Source organism: Candida theae (assembly GCF_024610275.1).
Source record: "Candida theae strain CBS 12239 chromosome Unknown scaffold1, whole genome shotgun sequence".
Classification (NCBI taxonomy): domain Eukaryota; kingdom Fungi; phylum Ascomycota; class Pichiomycetes; order Serinales; family Debaryomycetaceae; genus Lodderomyces; species Lodderomyces theae.
The window spans coordinates 245,665-261,846 of NW_026261439.1; the positions used below are offsets into that span (position 1 = coordinate 245,665).

Genomic DNA, 16,182 nt, shown 5'->3' on the forward strand with positions numbered 1-16,182 from the left:
TGTAAATGGTTGACAAAAAGGAAAAAGAAAAAAAAAAAAAGAAAACTTGAGTAATGTAGAAACACCTCAAGCATCCTTCATCTCTGCATCTTCATTCTCCGATTTCACTTGTGACAAGATCTTGAAAGTTGGATCGCAAATGACATTTTTTTCCAACGTGGTATACCTATGCGCCAATAACTTGTACAATCTCTCCAATTGAGCCTTCTCCATATTCACTTGGTTATGCAACCCAGTGCTTTGATGTACCTCAATCAATTCACGCAACAAGAGAACTCGACACGAATCCGCTGATTCGGAAATGGAAACTTGATCTTTATTACCCAGGGACGTCTCAACTGTTTCTGTTCTCGACTTGGGCAACACAGTGAAGCACAGCTCAATCAACCGAGTTTTCTCACTCGTTCCTGAAGTCTTAATCAAAAAATACGTCACAATAAACGAAACAAAATAAAAAGTGGTCTTGTCGCCAAGTTTCACCAACATCAGTCTGAGATCTTTAATGGTCAAATGGGGACTGATATCTTGAAGAAAAGTTATAGTGATCTCCAATGTCGTGCGTAAAAGCTTGTTGTGAATGACAAAATTGTATTGGAAAGAGTCGGCGTGTTTTGGTGGCTGTTTGATACCAGTTGAAAATTCATCAAAAAGAGTGTTTCTAATCGCTGTGAATTTCCCCACTGCCAATTGGGACTCATCAGTTTCCTTCTTCAGCATAATCTCATTGACTTCGTAATCTAACAAAATGATCAAATGGAATGTTGAATAAACATGCAATTCATTGAAATAACCTTTTGGACAAACGGTATCCCCCCCAAGACGACTGTTCATCTGTTGTAATGAAGTAGAAGGGTCATTCTCGAGTAAAGTACTTGTCATGTTCTTCACTTTCAAGTAGTAGAACTTGGCAGCTTGAATATCACCTCGGCCGTGGTAATACAATGCAAACATGTAGTTGATGTACGGATACATTGGTTTGAACATCGCATACTCCTCTCTCGTAAACAGCTTGTTGTTTGCATTCATAAAATCATTCAAAAACACAATCTTGGCATCGTCATTGACAAAGAATTGCCATTGTTGATAAAACTGTACCAAATACCCAATATACCGCAACCTCAACTCACGTTGCCTTGAATCATTGGCTGTGAAGTATGTTGCCAAATTTCGATTCGATTTGAGATCCAGTTGTGTATTTACAATGAGCGAATAAGCCTTTTCGAAACAAACTTTGGACTTATCTCCAACAGAATGTAAATAGGCAATTCCACTCAAGAAATACAACATAATTTTGAAGTCAACAACAGGCAACCACGAAACAACAAAGTCAAACTCCACGTCTAGTTCACCTTTTATATGAAACTTGATATCCCCATTGATCAGCCATTCCCCCCAGTTAAATTTCTCACCTTCCTGCAAAATATGCATTAGCTCCTTGAGCAAAAATTTGGATTCAGGGGTGTTATTCAAACACACATTTGCTAGTAGTTTAGTCATTAAAACATAGGCAGCAAATGGTTGGGTGACCTTCATGTCGAACCCTCGAAGTAATTCCACAACAGCCGCATGATCTCCACGGTAGTTGTGCAAGCCTGCCAAGTAAACAACAGTAATTTGCTTGATACTTGGATGTAACTTGGGGTCCTTGAGTAATCGCTGCATATTAACCAATGCAAGAGACACGTCTGATACCAACAAATACTTGATTCTCGCTAATTGCAAGCATGTTGCTAATGCATGGAATCCTGACTCTTCATAAAAGCCCACTCTTCTCTGTGCAAATCCAACAACCGTTGTAATGTCAAATTTTTCATAGATTTCAATCATCAACAAATCACAAAAGAATTGAAACTCAGTGAAAGAATGGTCTCGACACACATTCAGAGCTTTGATTGCATACGCTTCCGCCAAGTCAAGGCTCTCCGTCTCGTTGAGGTACAATTTAGCAATCTTGTAATATATCGATACTAGTTGCTGAGGATTCAAGTCTCTTGTGTAGTTTTTAACAACCAACATCAAACACTTGATTGCACCTTTGATGAATTTTTGATAATTGAAAACACTTTGCATCGACTTATCAACAACTTTTGACTCGTGCGCTTTGTGAACCAAGTCTTGAGATTTTTGGACAAAGTATGCAACTTTCAATTCTGGATGGGAAAGACTTTCACTTAGTAGCTTCTCAACTTGATCGCTAGTGTATGGGACCATTTGAAAATTAGGTTTACCAAATACTTTGAAAGTGTTGACCGGATCTCTAATGAACTGCTTGTTACTTTTGCTTGGTTTGAGCTGCAGTGCTATATGTTTAAATTTGGAATAGGTACTAGGCCTACAAGAATCATGCTGTGTGATCCCAGGTTCGACCTTGTGTTTCTTAGTAGGGGGTTCATACCCTTCACGAACCCAAGAATTGGACCCATAAGTATTGACTCCTTTGCTGCTGTCCTTTACCAGGGACAGACGTGGCCTGCTTGGTCTTTGTGAGTGTCTCTCGGGTTGGGAATCAGTCTTGGTGTATTTACCAGCATCCGTTTGAGATATCCAACTCTCACCTTTGGACAAATCTTGTTTGCCAAAACGCAGATACTTTTGTAATTGCTCCTTGCTTGACTTTATTTTAGCAGATGCATTCGAGCTTGTTAGGTTATGATTATGTTTGATGGTAGAGTTTGGCTCGAAAGGCGAAATTGGTTGATACAGATCTGTGAGATGTTCTTTCAATTTGGCTGAATTGAAACGTACAAGTCCTTCACCCCTGTTCGGAACTACAAAGCTAAAAGCTTTCCCACTACTATTGTCACGCGAGGTATGATTTGACTTTGTTGCATAGCTGCCATGAGGGCTCTTTTGCTCAGCAGGTACTTCAGTATGTCTTTCATTTGAATTCGGATGGTGTGCACTCTTTGTAGTTTTTTGTGAGGTTTCCAAGGAAAAATGGTCATTATCTGGATGTACTGGACCAGCAGATAATGCGTGTGACACGGTGTCAATAGAGCCATTGCCTTCAGACAATTTTTGAGTGCTTTCTGCTGGCATGAGTGGGGGAGCTCTTGTACCTTGATCACGCAGCATAGCCTCTGGCTCTTTCAAAGGATGTTGATCATGCGTTGGTAATTTCCCGTCGATCGATTTATTCTCTAATAAATTCGTGGTACGATGATCTGATCTGTCATCGTTTAAAGTAGCCATCAGTACATCTCCATCCCCGTCACCTGAATTATTCCCCGTAGAATCAATGGTTGTTGCTGCATTTGGTACTCCATCATTATTTATAGCCCCGAGGTTTGAAATGTTTGCCAAAATATCTTTTATGTTCTGTGCAATATTAACTCGCGACACCGGATCCTCAGAGCCACTATGGCCAGCAAAGTTTTTAGAAGTCAGTAGTGGTTTCGGAGGTTGTAGCAATGAGGGCATCTGTTGTTTTGAATCTTCCAATGCTAATAGGTTTCGTGTAGCCACTTTCTCAAATTGTTGTACATTTCCTAATTGAGCACGCACCGTTTCAGAATTGGAACTTGAGCCCGCCAGCAGATCCAATGCCTGCATTGAATTCTCGCATTCTTCTTTCTGCTCATTCGGCATGGGATCACTGTGAATAGGGTACCGATCATATTCCCGGTACGTCGATGATTGATCATGTTTGAGATACGGCAGTCTAGGCTCAAAATCTCCGTATGACATGTATTCACTCTTATATACATGGTGGAATTTTTCACCTTCCTCTTGTTTTGGTTCCTGTTGCAACTGACTCAAAAGTTTCAAAGTTGAACTGCTCTCGGATTGAGTCCCAGATTTGTTTAAGCCACCCAGGACGAGAGAGTACATTTCGCCAATATCCGTTGCTAGAGCATTGTTTCGGAGAGGAGCAGGTTTGTCTGGAGTCGCATTCTCTCTTCGTCCCATGATGCTGCTATGTGGGTAGGCGGCGTTGCCTTTTCGTGTGGCTGCTTAGTTGATGTGAACTGATTTTCTACATCGCGTACACATCTCAACCTCCTTTTTTTTTTTTTTTTTTTTTTACAACCAAACGGGCCCCTTGTTGGAAGGACTCATTCCTTTGTTGCCAGAGTCGTACTGACAAGGACGTGTCTTGTCTGTGTAATCATTGATGAATTATATATTACAATTTTTTTTGTACTGAAAACAACATATACAAATAATGACATCGTTATACCTAACTACTCTCTCTCTCATATGTTCCTTTCTTGAGCTGGTTGAACTCCTCCTCTACTTTCCTTCGCATCATCCGCTCCTCTGCCAACTCCTGTTCGTAGAAATCTTGCATCTCACTGACTATTTTCTTAAATTCGCTCCTCAATATGCTATTACTGACACCACTTGCAGACGTTGTTGCTGCAGTTCCCCTCGATACAGTAGACAGAATTTGACGTGCCACGTCGTCCTCGTCACTAGTGTTTGAGCTTTTACCCAGGGTACGCGTCGGTGACGAAAATTCGCCACTGTTGTACTTCAACGGCGTTGCCATAGAAGATCGTTTGGAGGCTCCAATATGATCAACTTTTAGCAAATGGAGCTCTTTACGGAGCTTTGTGATCTCTTTATCTTTGTTCTCAATGGAATCGGAGTTACCAAGAGGCATTGACGACGAGTAAGAGCTGCGGTGTGACTTCAGATCAGTCACGTCTTTGTCCTTCTCCAACTTGTCAAGTTTCTTTCTGTAGTCTTGAATGAGCCTTGACGAACTAAGTCTTGAAAGCTCATATTCCTTGGCCAAGTATTGATAGGAAAATTTCAAATCCGTCAAGGCTGTTTTATACTCGGTAAGAGTCTTATTTGTATCTGAGGAGGAAGATGTCGTGAGCAGTTTTTCCAACATTGAATTGTTGGCAATTGAAGAGGTATCTTCCGTTGATTGTGACGTCACGGGCTTCAAAAGTATGGCGTCAATGCATTGTTGTAACCACTGGACCTTGGTGTCAAGATCTTCTTCAGGAGAAGAAGGGGGTGGAGGAGGTGGAGCAAGTGTGACATCTCTTTGAACGGCAATACTAGCAAGATGTGCTGAGAGTGACTCATAAAGTTTAGGAGAAGTATGGATTCGTCTTGTTGGTGATGACGTGACTGAATTTGAAAATTTTCCCGTCTGGTCTTCATCCAAGTAGCCTTCTGACACATGCTGTCCATCAAAACGGTTGCGCTTCACATCCTCGATATAGCCTAGAAGCATGCACGACAAGTTGTGGTTGTTGACTTTTTCTCTAGCATCGTCTAATTCCTTATTGTTGGATAATAACTTTGATTGCAATGAAGACAAGGTTTTAATGACTCGTAGTAAAATTTCAGACTCCACCACACCTTCTTTATGAATGACTTCATTGATGAATTGCTGGGATAAGGCAATTTTGGAAAGCAAGTATTGTTGCAACTCTAATTTCTCCTCAACTTTTTGTTTTAGCTTTTGAACTTCATATAAAGGTAGTATTGACTCTTTGCCAAATTGACTTGAGTCAAAGGCTGCGTTTTCAACCAATATTCTCAAATTCACATAGTTTGGCTTGGTTGACTGTAAAAATGAGTCAAGACAGGATGTATTGTCGCCTTCTTCATCGTCATCCGTGGAGGTGGGCGTCGAAGATAAGCTTGGTACGTTATTTGTCAAGGAAGGGTATAATGAAGCATTTGATTGCAAGTGATGGTTAAATGCGTCCTGCAAGGGGTATTGGTTTTGAGACAGGCCCTGCTGTTTTTCAGAACCTACATTCAAAGAAGATCTGTATTGTTCTTGTAACTGAAACTTCACTAAATCTTGAGTAGTATTAGTGAGGTTGTAGCTGTTTGCAGAACCGCACTGTGTTTGCTTGAAAGGTGACTGTTGGTTGAACTCGTGTGTGTTTATCATCACTTATTTGATTTGTTATTCTGGGAATCTTGTCAAACTTTAAATAGGCATGGGATTTAATCGTTTAAAGACGTTACTCCTTTTGAAATGCGAGGTGTGATCCACTCTATTAATCTGTTCTTGTAAATGAGTACGTAGTAACTTGCCGAATGGAGGTTTGAAGACAAAGTGTTTGGCTCGTCGAGTTGATGTATATATGTATATGTATGTATATGTGTGGATGAAGTTGTAGTATATTATATTGTAGTGACAAGAGATCTACAATTGTCTGAAACGAATCGAAATGAAAAAAGAAGAAAAGAAATTTCATTTACACAGGTCGTGTGCGTCTACTCATAAATAATTTCTTCAGACGCGTTTGTGTAAACAAAACACAATAACACACACACACACACACATCCTCTGTGTGTTTGTTTGTGTGTCTCTCTCTCTCTCGCTTTCTCTTTATAAGATCTCTCTTTGCTTCATCATCAAACAACAACAATAAAACTTTTCAATTCCACAATAGTAGCAAACTATTTTTAAATCTACGCGTTGCTTTAGCAGCCTATTGTTGTCTCTTTTTTGACATCAAATAGTAGTACTAGTCTTCTCTTTATTTGGTAACAAATGAGAAGAACAATGGACAGACACAATAGACCCCATTGAGAACTCTAATTGATAAATATCGATTCTAGAACTTTTCTTTGTTAAAAGTTAATGTGACAAAGGTAAAAGATACCAATCCAGTAGCAGCACGCCGCCCACAAAACAGTTTCACTTGGTGGATCAAAGCAAAAGAATCGTCTGCGTCCTTCTTCGATGCAAAGTTTAATTGAAAAGACAACTATACATCAAAAATAACAAGCATTGCATCATCGCTACTCATCAATAATCTATCTATGGCGCTATTGGACATCTCAGTTAAAAGAAGTGTAGTTACGTTTACTACGATAACCAAACTCAAATTCGTTATACACAGAACTTGATCCACCTCTTTCACAAATATGAGCTAGAAACGACTATCTTTTTTTTCTTTTTATTTTTTTTTTCATTAAAGTAGCTCAATGAGAGTCACTCACTCCACGGCCATACTGTAGTCCCTTTGCAGATAGTTAGTCACAGTGTATAAAAGAACTAAATCGAGGTAATGGTCGTAGCTGAAACGCGGGCACGACGCAAATACAAAAAAGAAAAAAAACAAATTTCTGTCTAAGCTCGTTCAATGATACGAAACGCTACGATTCTTTCCAAGGAAATGCCAGATCTGATATCACGTCAGCAACCGTTTACCAAAATCTCTCCCAAAGATGCCAACTCTATCCGATTTGTCTCTTTCAACGTTAATGGCATCAAGACAGTGTTCAACTATCATCCATGGAACAAGATCAATAACGACTTAAACACCATGTTTGATCTCCTACAAGCAGACCTCATCACCTTGCAAGAATTGAAATTGACAGAACAGTCTTTAGGTTCCTTGAAAGACATTGGCCATTTGAAAAACTATCGATCGTTCATTAGTCTTCCAGCAAAGAAGAAAGGATATAGTGGTGTTGGATTATTTGTACGCGTTCCGCAATCTCCAACAGAACGGAAATATCTCAGTGTTGTAAAAGCTGAAGAAGGCTTGAGTGGGTGGTTGGCTGACAAAAATGGGAAAGCATACAGGTTGCAAGATGAGAGTATTGGCGGATACACAACCATTGATGAAACTCAGGGGTTGCACATCGATAGTGAAGGACGATGTGTTGTTGTTGAATTGGTCAACAACTGTGTTGTTTTCGCATTGTATTGTCCGGCAAATTCACTGGCGACAGAAGAAGGAGAAGTGTATAGACTACAGTTCCTACAGCAGTTGTTGCAACGATGCCATAACTTGAAATTCAAATGTGGGAAGGATGTTATAATTATGGGTGATATTAACGTGTGCCTTGATTTGATTGATAGTGCCGAAGGTATCAATGACCGACTAGAGACCAAACAAATCACTGATATTACCGATGGATGTGCTTTTGAACTTGCAAATTACGACGAATGCTGCAAATTCAAGAAATCACGCCCTGCTCGCGAGTTATTGAATGACTATGTCATACGTTCATTGGTACAGCACAACACAGAGGCACCAGCTCCTACTGCCACTTCATTTGCTAACCACTTTCTTTATGACACAACAAGGTATGTTCAAGGTCGAAGGCGGAAATTGTACACTGTTTGGAACACGTTGACAAGCTCAAGGCAAATCAATTACGGTTCACGGATAGATTTGATCTTGTGTAGTTCGATAAAGATGCTACAGCACGTGGCGAATGCCGGTATTTGGCCATTTATTCTCGGCAGTGACCATTGTCCCGTGTTCACCGATTTCAGTCTATGGAATGAGGACAGTCCATCTACTGTGGCAACGGACTCAACTTTCATTGGAAATCCCCCTAGACTCTCATTTGAAGCAAAGAATCACTTTAAATTGAACAGGACAAGGGATATATCCACATTGTTTGGTAATGGAAAAAAGAGGCCAGTTCAATTGGACAGTGGAGCTACTTCTGCATCAAGTGTTGATCCAGTCACATCATCACTGGATAAACTGGCAACTCCAGAATCACAGTCCAGTAAGGTTGCAGCAGCAGCAGCGGAAACCGCAGAAACCACAGAAACATCCACTACTGCGAAGAAACCAAAGTTGGTATACACGAGTAGAAAAGTGGCTAATAGAACCACCAAACTGAAAGCAATAAACGATTACTTTACTTAGAGATGGGGACACTCCAAACTGCTCCATACTTCTTGACACCAGACCCATTACTGCAAGTTATGCATCATCTATATTAATCTACATCTACAAATTGAAGAAACAGTGACAGAACTTGTCAAATATCATGATTTCCTGAATTCACTCAATACCGGATATATAGCCTCGAAAGCAGCATAAATCTCTTCTCTCTGTTTGGCACCAGTCAATACAATCTTTCCCGAAACAAAAATCAAAAGCACAATCTTGGGCTTAACCATTCTATAAATCAAACCAGGAAACAATTCAGGCTCATAGGAAGAGAAAGTACCATGTGAAAAAGCCAATCCTTCCAACCGAATAGGAAACTTGACATCACATGACCCAACGATATTTTGAATTTTGAAATCAGTGAATTTGGCATTGAATCCCAACTTTTGTATGATTCTCGCATATTTCCTCGATGCCAATTTCGAATCGTCTTCGGATTTGGCACCAGTAACAACCATTTTACCACTTGCAAAAATCAAGGCTGTGGTTTTAGGATCTCTGATTCTCATAATGACGGCGGCAAAACGCTTTGGATTGTATTCGGCGTTACGTGCATGCAAGGCAATGGTTTTCAAATCTAACCGACAATCTAGATTCACGGTGGCGACTATATTTTGTAGCGTGGGAACTATTCCAGACGTGGCACCGTCATCTTCTTGCTGCTGCTGTTGCTGTTTTGAGTCAATGATGTCGGCACTTTTCTCCTTCTTCACCGTGGCATTGGCGCCATTGGCGCCATTGGCAACAAAGTCTTTGCTGTCATTTTCTTCAGTTTCTGCATCTATACCTTTGGGAAATAATATGGAATTTGGTGCTGTAAACACTTTAGCTTGAGCAGCAGTTTGTGGCAACTTTAACGAGTCCATGTTTGATAGTAAGTTGATGTGTATATGAAAGTTGTTTTTGTTGCTGTATGCAAAAAAGAAAAAATGAAGTTCAAGATCAAAATTGAGCTATGAATATGATGAATGCAAAATTTTGTTGTGCTTGTTATATTCGAGATGAACAAGTCAATGTATCCCAAATGCGATTGATGTCAAAAAAATAAAAAGTTGTTTGTCTCAAAAAGAAACGCAAATGAATTTAAAATAATACAATGAAAGGCCCAAAGAGTCCGTGTTGTGATCGATACCCCTATTCCTTCGTGCAATAGCAGTAGTTAAAGAATACAAATATCGGGAAAAAATAAACAGAAAAGAAGCTCAAATGAATTTCTTCTTTCCCCAATGCAAAGCCCGTTTCTTTCAAATAACTACCTTGTGTGTAAATTGCTTCTTTTCCTTTCGTTCAGTCTGTAAAGGAAATAAATGCAAAACAAAATAGTGGTCCAAGTGATGGTGTTTTGCTGGTTGTGAAACAAAAGAAAATCCCTCTGAGTGGAAGTGAAGTAGATGAAAATGAACTTTCCTATAGAAAATAGTGTCTCCCCAGTTAACTTAATAATGGGGGTGTGTATATGGGGTTTGCTGATTTGTCTCTTAGTGTGAGTACCTCTTTAATAAAAGAAAAAAAAAAATAAAAAAGATAAAAAGGTTGTATGCAGGAACAATATATAATTTCAAATGTTTTGAATTCGCAAAAAGTGAGGGAAATCTCGCTCCTATTTATACTTCTGCCAACAGGCCGGGTAAGCGATGAAAAAAACTGTTGATGCATGGATGTGAGATAAAAAAAAAAAGAAAAGGAAAGAGAAAATTTCTTTGCTCTCTTTCTCTCTCTGAGCTTCGGTGGCGAAAAAGAAAAAGAAAAAAATAAAAATAAAAATAACTATAAAATAATAAAAAGAAAGTCCACAATAATTTAGAGTAACTGTTGCTCGTATAATTTATATAAATTATCAAAAAGTACAAATGAAATAAAATAACACGACAAGGAACACTCACTATCAGCATTTGAAGGTACGAGCTAATCATGTAGAACGGTAGACACTGACGGACAAATCACATAAAGCCAAGCCACCATTCTTGTTCCATTCCAAGTACATCTTCGTGTTAGCTGATAGAAAACTTACCCGTCGAGGATATGCCCCTTGCTCATCGACCTATCGCTCTTTAAGGAGCTTGTTTCTCTTTTCACGCTTCTTCAACCTTTCCACCTTCTTTTGGTGCATCTTTGCTGCCAACTTCTCGTGCCTTTCCTTCTCCGCCTTGATTTCACGTCTTCTTTTCAAATCCTCAATTTTTTGCTTCTTAGCGGTCTCTTTCTCCTCTTTAAGTTCCTTCAATCTCTCTTTATACTGTTGTTCTTGTAGCTTCTTCAACTCTCTCTGTTGAAATGAATTTGGTTTCGATACTCCCAAGCTTTTCACCCTGAATGCATCCTTTTTTATCTTCCAGTCCTTCCCATTGACTCTGGGTCCTTCACTCTTATCCTTTGGCGCAAGCGGATCAATGTACTTTTTCGGTATCTTGTCGAACTCTAGATTGGATGTCGAACTCATGGTTGCGATTACGAGATGAGTTGGAGGATTGACATGAGAGAGAGAGAGAGAGATGACTTCAGAGAAACTTAGAGTTTTTCCTTTCTCGTTTTTTTTTTCCTTCCACTTAAAACATTGCGACAATAATGTGTCACGACTTTCTTTTCTACGACATTGTTTAAAAACGTACGAGATTCCTATGTATTCAATCACTCATCATAAACGGTACTTTGCTTATCAATCATCAAAGTCGCAGTTCTAGTCCATTTCCTAGATCTCGTGAATTTACTAAACCCATCTCTGTATCGAGGATTTTCCCACTTGGTGTCAAAATACACCCAGCCATCTTGAGATTTCGATTTATTAAACTCGGTGTCCAACTTCCAATCCTTATCGAGCCATTCCCATTGATACGAATAAATATCATTTTCATAAATGGGGAAGGGGAAGTCTTCCTTGTGGATGGTTATTGGAGGTGCTGGTTGAAGTGTATTCGCATAACAGAAGTTGGATCTCTCGCTAGGATATAGCAAAGAGGACCAACCTAAACCGATCCATCGTCTTTCGTTTTCCAAAATCTCAAACACAACAGTTTGTTTTAGTTGCGTAGGTGACACCATCTTCTTTTTCAATATTTTGAAATTGGATAATGTGGGTGTTGCAATCGTCCCGTCACCTTCAGCGTCACTGGTTGCTGGTGTTTGTACTCTTGACACTTCTTGGTATTCACTAGGATCATACTTCTTCGTCACTTTGACATCCAACCCAGTAATGTAAACAACAACAAGCCTGAGATATATCGATCTCCAAAGCAATTGTCTGATTGCGTACGCATGAGGGCTGTGAAACGTCAACGCAAATATCCCAGAATACCATAAGAACTTTTGCGGTGGAATCACTGTTTTTACCAAAAACCAGTACACGGGTGATAACAATATCGTTACAACTAACAATCGGGTATAATTTGAGATTGTGAATGGGAATTTTTTAATCGGCCTGAAAATCATTTCAAAACGTATCGTGATGTTGTGCAAGGTATACAACACCTCCTCTATCGTTGGCTTCTCATCGTACTTGGAATCATAGACAATTGAGCTGATCAGCCAAACAACACTGGCAAATGTCAATGCTAATATCAAGGGAAGCAAAAAATGGCTAACCATGCTCCAATACATCACAACACACGAATACACCGTCAAAATCAAGAAGTTGCGATAGTGGTCTTCGTTTGTCCATGTAATCGTTTCTAGGATTCCGTCGACTAATAAAATGTATGGAAATATCTGCGACAAAGCAGTTGCTAAAACCGGCGAATCCGTCAATAGTTTGCTAGTAGGGGTTGATGTCAATAACTTGGTCTCACTGGGCTCAAAAGCTGCTCTCATATGGTGTGAAAACTCCGGCATTGTGGTGATTGTGTGCACGCGATGGTAGGGGGTGTAGTACCTATGATTTAAAGTAGTTTCGTCGGTTTAAATGAAAGTTTGGGGTAAGAAGAGAAAAAAAAAAATGTTTTTCGGTTGCGAGGTAAATTCTATTATTTTTTTTTCTTTTGACATGTGAAAGTATGAGAGTGTGTGTATGATGAGGGCCCACGTAGGTTTGCACTTGAGTTGTCCCAATGTGATGTAGCTTCAGTTGATAGAAATAGTAGATAACAGATTGTATCTTCGAAGAAACTGGAGATAAAAAAAAAAGAAAAAAAGAAAAGAGCAATAGTCTATGCTTCTTGAATTTTTCGCAACAAGTTGAGGCAAAATATTGGCGAGGATGAGTTTCTGATATTTTGAAGCACCTACCGTACTCTGAAATATTGCTCCTTGATAATGGAAATCGTTTATTAACTGGAGATGCCAAATCAGCTCTACTTACCGCTTTATTCCAAAATGTTCATACAACCACCACAACCAAAATTTCAAAGCAATATCCTTGGAATTGCTTCTCAGAAGGAAAGCTCAAGGGTACCTGAAATTCATCAGGTGATGAAAACACAGCGTTAGAGTAGGAGTACTCTTTGAGTGCTTCCAATTATACTGCCTGTTTAGTGTCCGGATCCTTAAAAATGTCTGTCTGTCTGAAACACCAATTTTTGTCTGTCTGATTTTAATGTCGACGCGAAATTCGTGAAATCAAAACAAACCCAATTTTAATTTCCATATCAAGCAACATCGAGATAACGTTAGATAAAGACAATGAGAGAATGATGCCGCTTCATTGAGTGGCCACGAAGCCACAGTTGATTTGCCAATTGCGCATCTGACACATTCCCCGACATTCTCTCAGACAGTTCTCCAGACACATTCTCCGACAGTGAAAAATGGTCAGTTCGATGGTTGCTAGAGTAACACGTCATATCCAGTGCTTATTTTGAATTCGACCTATTGGAGTAGCTTACACAATGGCCGGTATCGAGTTGGAGTCGTTAGATAAGTGACACACTCACAGGAACAGCTTGCGAACCAGAACCATTTCGTAACAGACTACGTTCGTCTTACACGAGATCCCGCTTCGAAAAGTCTACTACGTGCCGGGTCACCACCACCATCGAAGCCAAGCTTCTCATTGAATCATAAACCTGGTTTTCTCAACATCCTCAACATGCCAGTACCAAAACAACTGCCCCCCCTCCCTCCCCCAGTGCTCAACAATTTGAAATTCGTTTGTTGTTGATTGTGCTTCAAAAAATGACTGTCTGAATTCAAATTCAAAAAGACTGTCCGATGATCTCAAATAAAAGACTGTCTGTCTGATCCCGATCGAAACCTGTCCACACTTAAGCGCAGCCTAAACAAAAGGTTCCATTCGTTGTCAGTCCTGATGTGGTTATTCATTTACCTTTTCAAGCTACTTTGAAAACACAGCTTTCGTGCCGTGCTGACAAGTGGCCCATGATTTTGTTTACAAATTGCACATTCGAGGCAAGTTGTGGACTCATGTCTGGAGGTTAACTATGGTGGGTACCCGTGGTGTTACTTTCGCCACCAAATGTGAATGCGAAGTTTGCAATTTAAAATTTATTTTTCTCTGTGTGTGCGCTACATATTTGTGTCATTTTCTTCAACCTTCTATACTGGTGGCAAAGTACCAATTTGGAAAATGCGCCGCAGCATCTCATTACAAAATTGTTTCAATGTGAAAAAAAAAAAAAAAAATTGACATGAATATTTAAGGGGACCGAACTTTCGCTAAATCTCATCATTTATTTTCTTTTGCAATCTGTTTCTTTTACTTATACACTAAGGATAGAGATGACTTACCAAAGACCAAACAAGAGCAAGTACAACAAGAAAGGGGTTCGTTTTGCTACTCCAAAAAGAGCTGCTAGGGTTGCAAAACCTCACAAGCAGCAATATAGAAAGTATTACCACGAACAACCATCAAAACGTTTTGCATATGTTGAAGAGCCAGACAGTGAAGGGGAAGAGAGTGGCGATGACACAGAAAAGCAAGATGTTGAGGAAGAGTTAACTTCAAGTGAAGACAGTTTAGAAGAAGATTTCGATACCTCCTCTGGGGAAGAAGACGAAGAGGTGTATGAATTTGACCTCAAACCTCAAGATGGCTCCGAGGTAGATAGCTCAGATGAGGACGTTGAATTCATTGATGCCAGTGATGTCGAATTGGACTCCGATGGAGATGAATATTACATTGATTTGGATGACGAGTTGGTCAGTGCTAAAGAACTCGGAGTTCCTGAAATCCATGATTTGAATGAGGAGATTGTTGCTTATTATGAGGATGAGGAAGCTAGCTCAAGTTCTTCAGACTCTGACGATGCTAGTGATTCTGAAGATGGGGTTGAAGCTATTGTTCACCTTACCGAAGAGGCCGATGACTCCGAGGACGACAGCTCAGACGATGACGACGACGAGGTTATTGGTTACATCGTTGACACCAACAAGTTGAATGACAAGTTGCTTCTTGAAGGCATTAGACAGGAGTTTGAAGAAGGATTAGTTAGCCCCGATGAATACGAATCTAGAGACGAAGATTCAGAATTGGGTTCAGAGCCTGAATACATTGAGATTGACAGCTCTGACGAGGATGAATCATCTGATGACGAGGGTGTAACTATTTACAAGAGCTTGCCATGCGCAGGGTGTGACTGCGAAGAAGAAGAAGAAGAAGAAGAAGAAGAAGAGGATGATGATGATGATGATGACCTACACGTTATTAGGGACGATGATGAAGAGTTTTCTGTAGTTGATTTATCTGACGATGTTGCCGACAGCCAAGACTATCAGTTGGAAGAATTAGACGATGGTTCGTACAAATTAAATGTTAGATTTCCATCTTTGGTTAGAGATGAATTGAAGATTGAGTTCCTCAAAAAGGAGAATGAGTTGGTGATTAAGGGAAAGTTGAACTTCAATGGTGCTGAAACCGAGGACGAGAACGAAGAAGATGTTGATGTTACTGAATTGACACCGGCAGAATTTATCAACTATGCCTTGGAGGATGACGAAGATGAGGACGATGATGAGTACGACTATGCAGACCCAGAGGAGGTTTCTGAAGAAGAATATTCTGGTGATGAGGACTCCTTGGTCTTTAACGCTGCAGAGAAGGGTAGAGCTGAAAAGGCCAAGAGGGATTTCATCTTGTCTCAGATTGAAGAATTGGAGAAAAGGGATAACTACAATGAAGATTCAGATGATGACTATGAAATCGATGGTGAAGAAGAAGACACTGCTGATTTTGAGGGATTCTACGAGGATGAGGAGGAAGACTCAGAAGAGGACTCGGAAGAGGACTCAGAAGAGGACTCAGAAGTAGATATAGAAGAAGAATCCGAAACTTCTGAAGATGAAGAATTACAAGAAGACGCAGAAGATCTCATCAATGAATTCAAGAATCAAGAAGTATTCTTTGAGAAGCACTTTCAATTTGACAAAGTCATCAAATTCAACAAAATAAAAGCCAAGTTTGTTGGTGATGATGAATTGGAATTGATAATACCAAGCAAGAACACTACAGTCGACGAGGACAACTCATTTGCAGTTACTGTTGATTCTGAAGATGACGATGAGGAGAGCAGCACCACAGAAGAGATTGATGGAAACGTAGAAGTATTACGTGATTTGGATGAGCTTTTGGAAGCAGTCGAAGCAGCTTAGGTGGATGCGTAAGCGACTT

At 39.9% G+C, this 16,182-nt stretch overlaps 7 protein-coding genes across 7 annotated transcripts; 2 read left to right on the forward strand and 5 right to left on the reverse strand. All coding sequences in view use genetic code 12, as the record gives it.

Moving 5' to 3' along the window:
* Nucleotides 1-66: 66 nt before the first annotated feature.
* KGF57_003254 (uncharacterized protein) lies at nt 67-3,909 on the reverse strand (the record flags this gene model as incomplete). Its single annotated transcript, XM_051752655.1, has 1 exon — nt 67-3,909. The coding sequence occupies one exon, from the start codon at nt 3,907-3,909 to the stop codon at nt 67-69; it is 3,843 nt and encodes a 1,280-aa protein (XP_051608263.1).
* A 271-nt stretch (nt 3,910-4,180) lies between these two features.
* On the reverse strand, nt 4,181-5,866 carry PEA2 (Pea2p; the record flags this gene model as incomplete). Its single annotated transcript, XM_051752656.1, has 1 exon — nt 4,181-5,866. The coding sequence occupies one exon, from the start codon at nt 5,864-5,866 to the stop codon at nt 4,181-4,183; it is 1,686 nt and encodes a 561-aa protein (XP_051608264.1).
* A 1,237-nt stretch (nt 5,867-7,103) lies between these two features.
* Nucleotides 7,104-8,600, forward strand: APN2 (DNA-(apurinic or apyrimidinic site) lyase; the record flags this gene model as incomplete). The annotated part of the gene is made up of 1 exon (XM_051752657.1): nt 7,104-8,600. One exon carries the CDS (start codon nt 7,104-7,106, stop codon nt 8,598-8,600), a length of 1,497 nt encoding a protein of 498 aa, XP_051608265.1.
* Nucleotides 8,601-8,722: 122 nt separating this feature from the next.
* TBP1 (TATA-binding protein) lies at nt 8,723-9,493 on the reverse strand (the record flags this gene model as incomplete). Its single annotated transcript, XM_051752658.1, has 1 exon — nt 8,723-9,493. The coding sequence occupies one exon, from the start codon at nt 9,491-9,493 to the stop codon at nt 8,723-8,725; it is 771 nt and encodes a 256-aa protein (XP_051608266.1).
* A 1,175-nt stretch (nt 9,494-10,668) lies between these two features.
* Nucleotides 10,669-11,067, reverse strand: KGF57_003258 (uncharacterized protein; the record flags this gene model as incomplete). The annotated part of the gene is made up of 1 exon (XM_051752660.1): nt 10,669-11,067. The coding sequence occupies one exon, from the start codon at nt 11,065-11,067 to the stop codon at nt 10,669-10,671; it is 399 nt and encodes a 132-aa protein (XP_051608267.1).
* A 188-nt stretch (nt 11,068-11,255) lies between these two features.
* KGF57_003259 (uncharacterized protein) lies at nt 11,256-12,431 on the reverse strand (the record flags this gene model as incomplete). Its single annotated transcript, XM_051752661.1, has 1 exon — nt 11,256-12,431. The coding sequence occupies one exon, from the start codon at nt 12,429-12,431 to the stop codon at nt 11,256-11,258; it is 1,176 nt and encodes a 391-aa protein (XP_051608268.1).
* Nucleotides 12,432-14,294: 1,863 nt separating this feature from the next.
* On the forward strand, nt 14,295-16,163 carry KGF57_003260 (uncharacterized protein; the record flags this gene model as incomplete). The annotated part of the gene is made up of 1 exon (XM_051752662.1): nt 14,295-16,163. One exon carries the CDS (start codon nt 14,295-14,297, stop codon nt 16,161-16,163), a length of 1,869 nt encoding a protein of 622 aa, XP_051608269.1.
* Between the last annotated feature and the right edge of the window lie 19 nt (nt 16,164-16,182).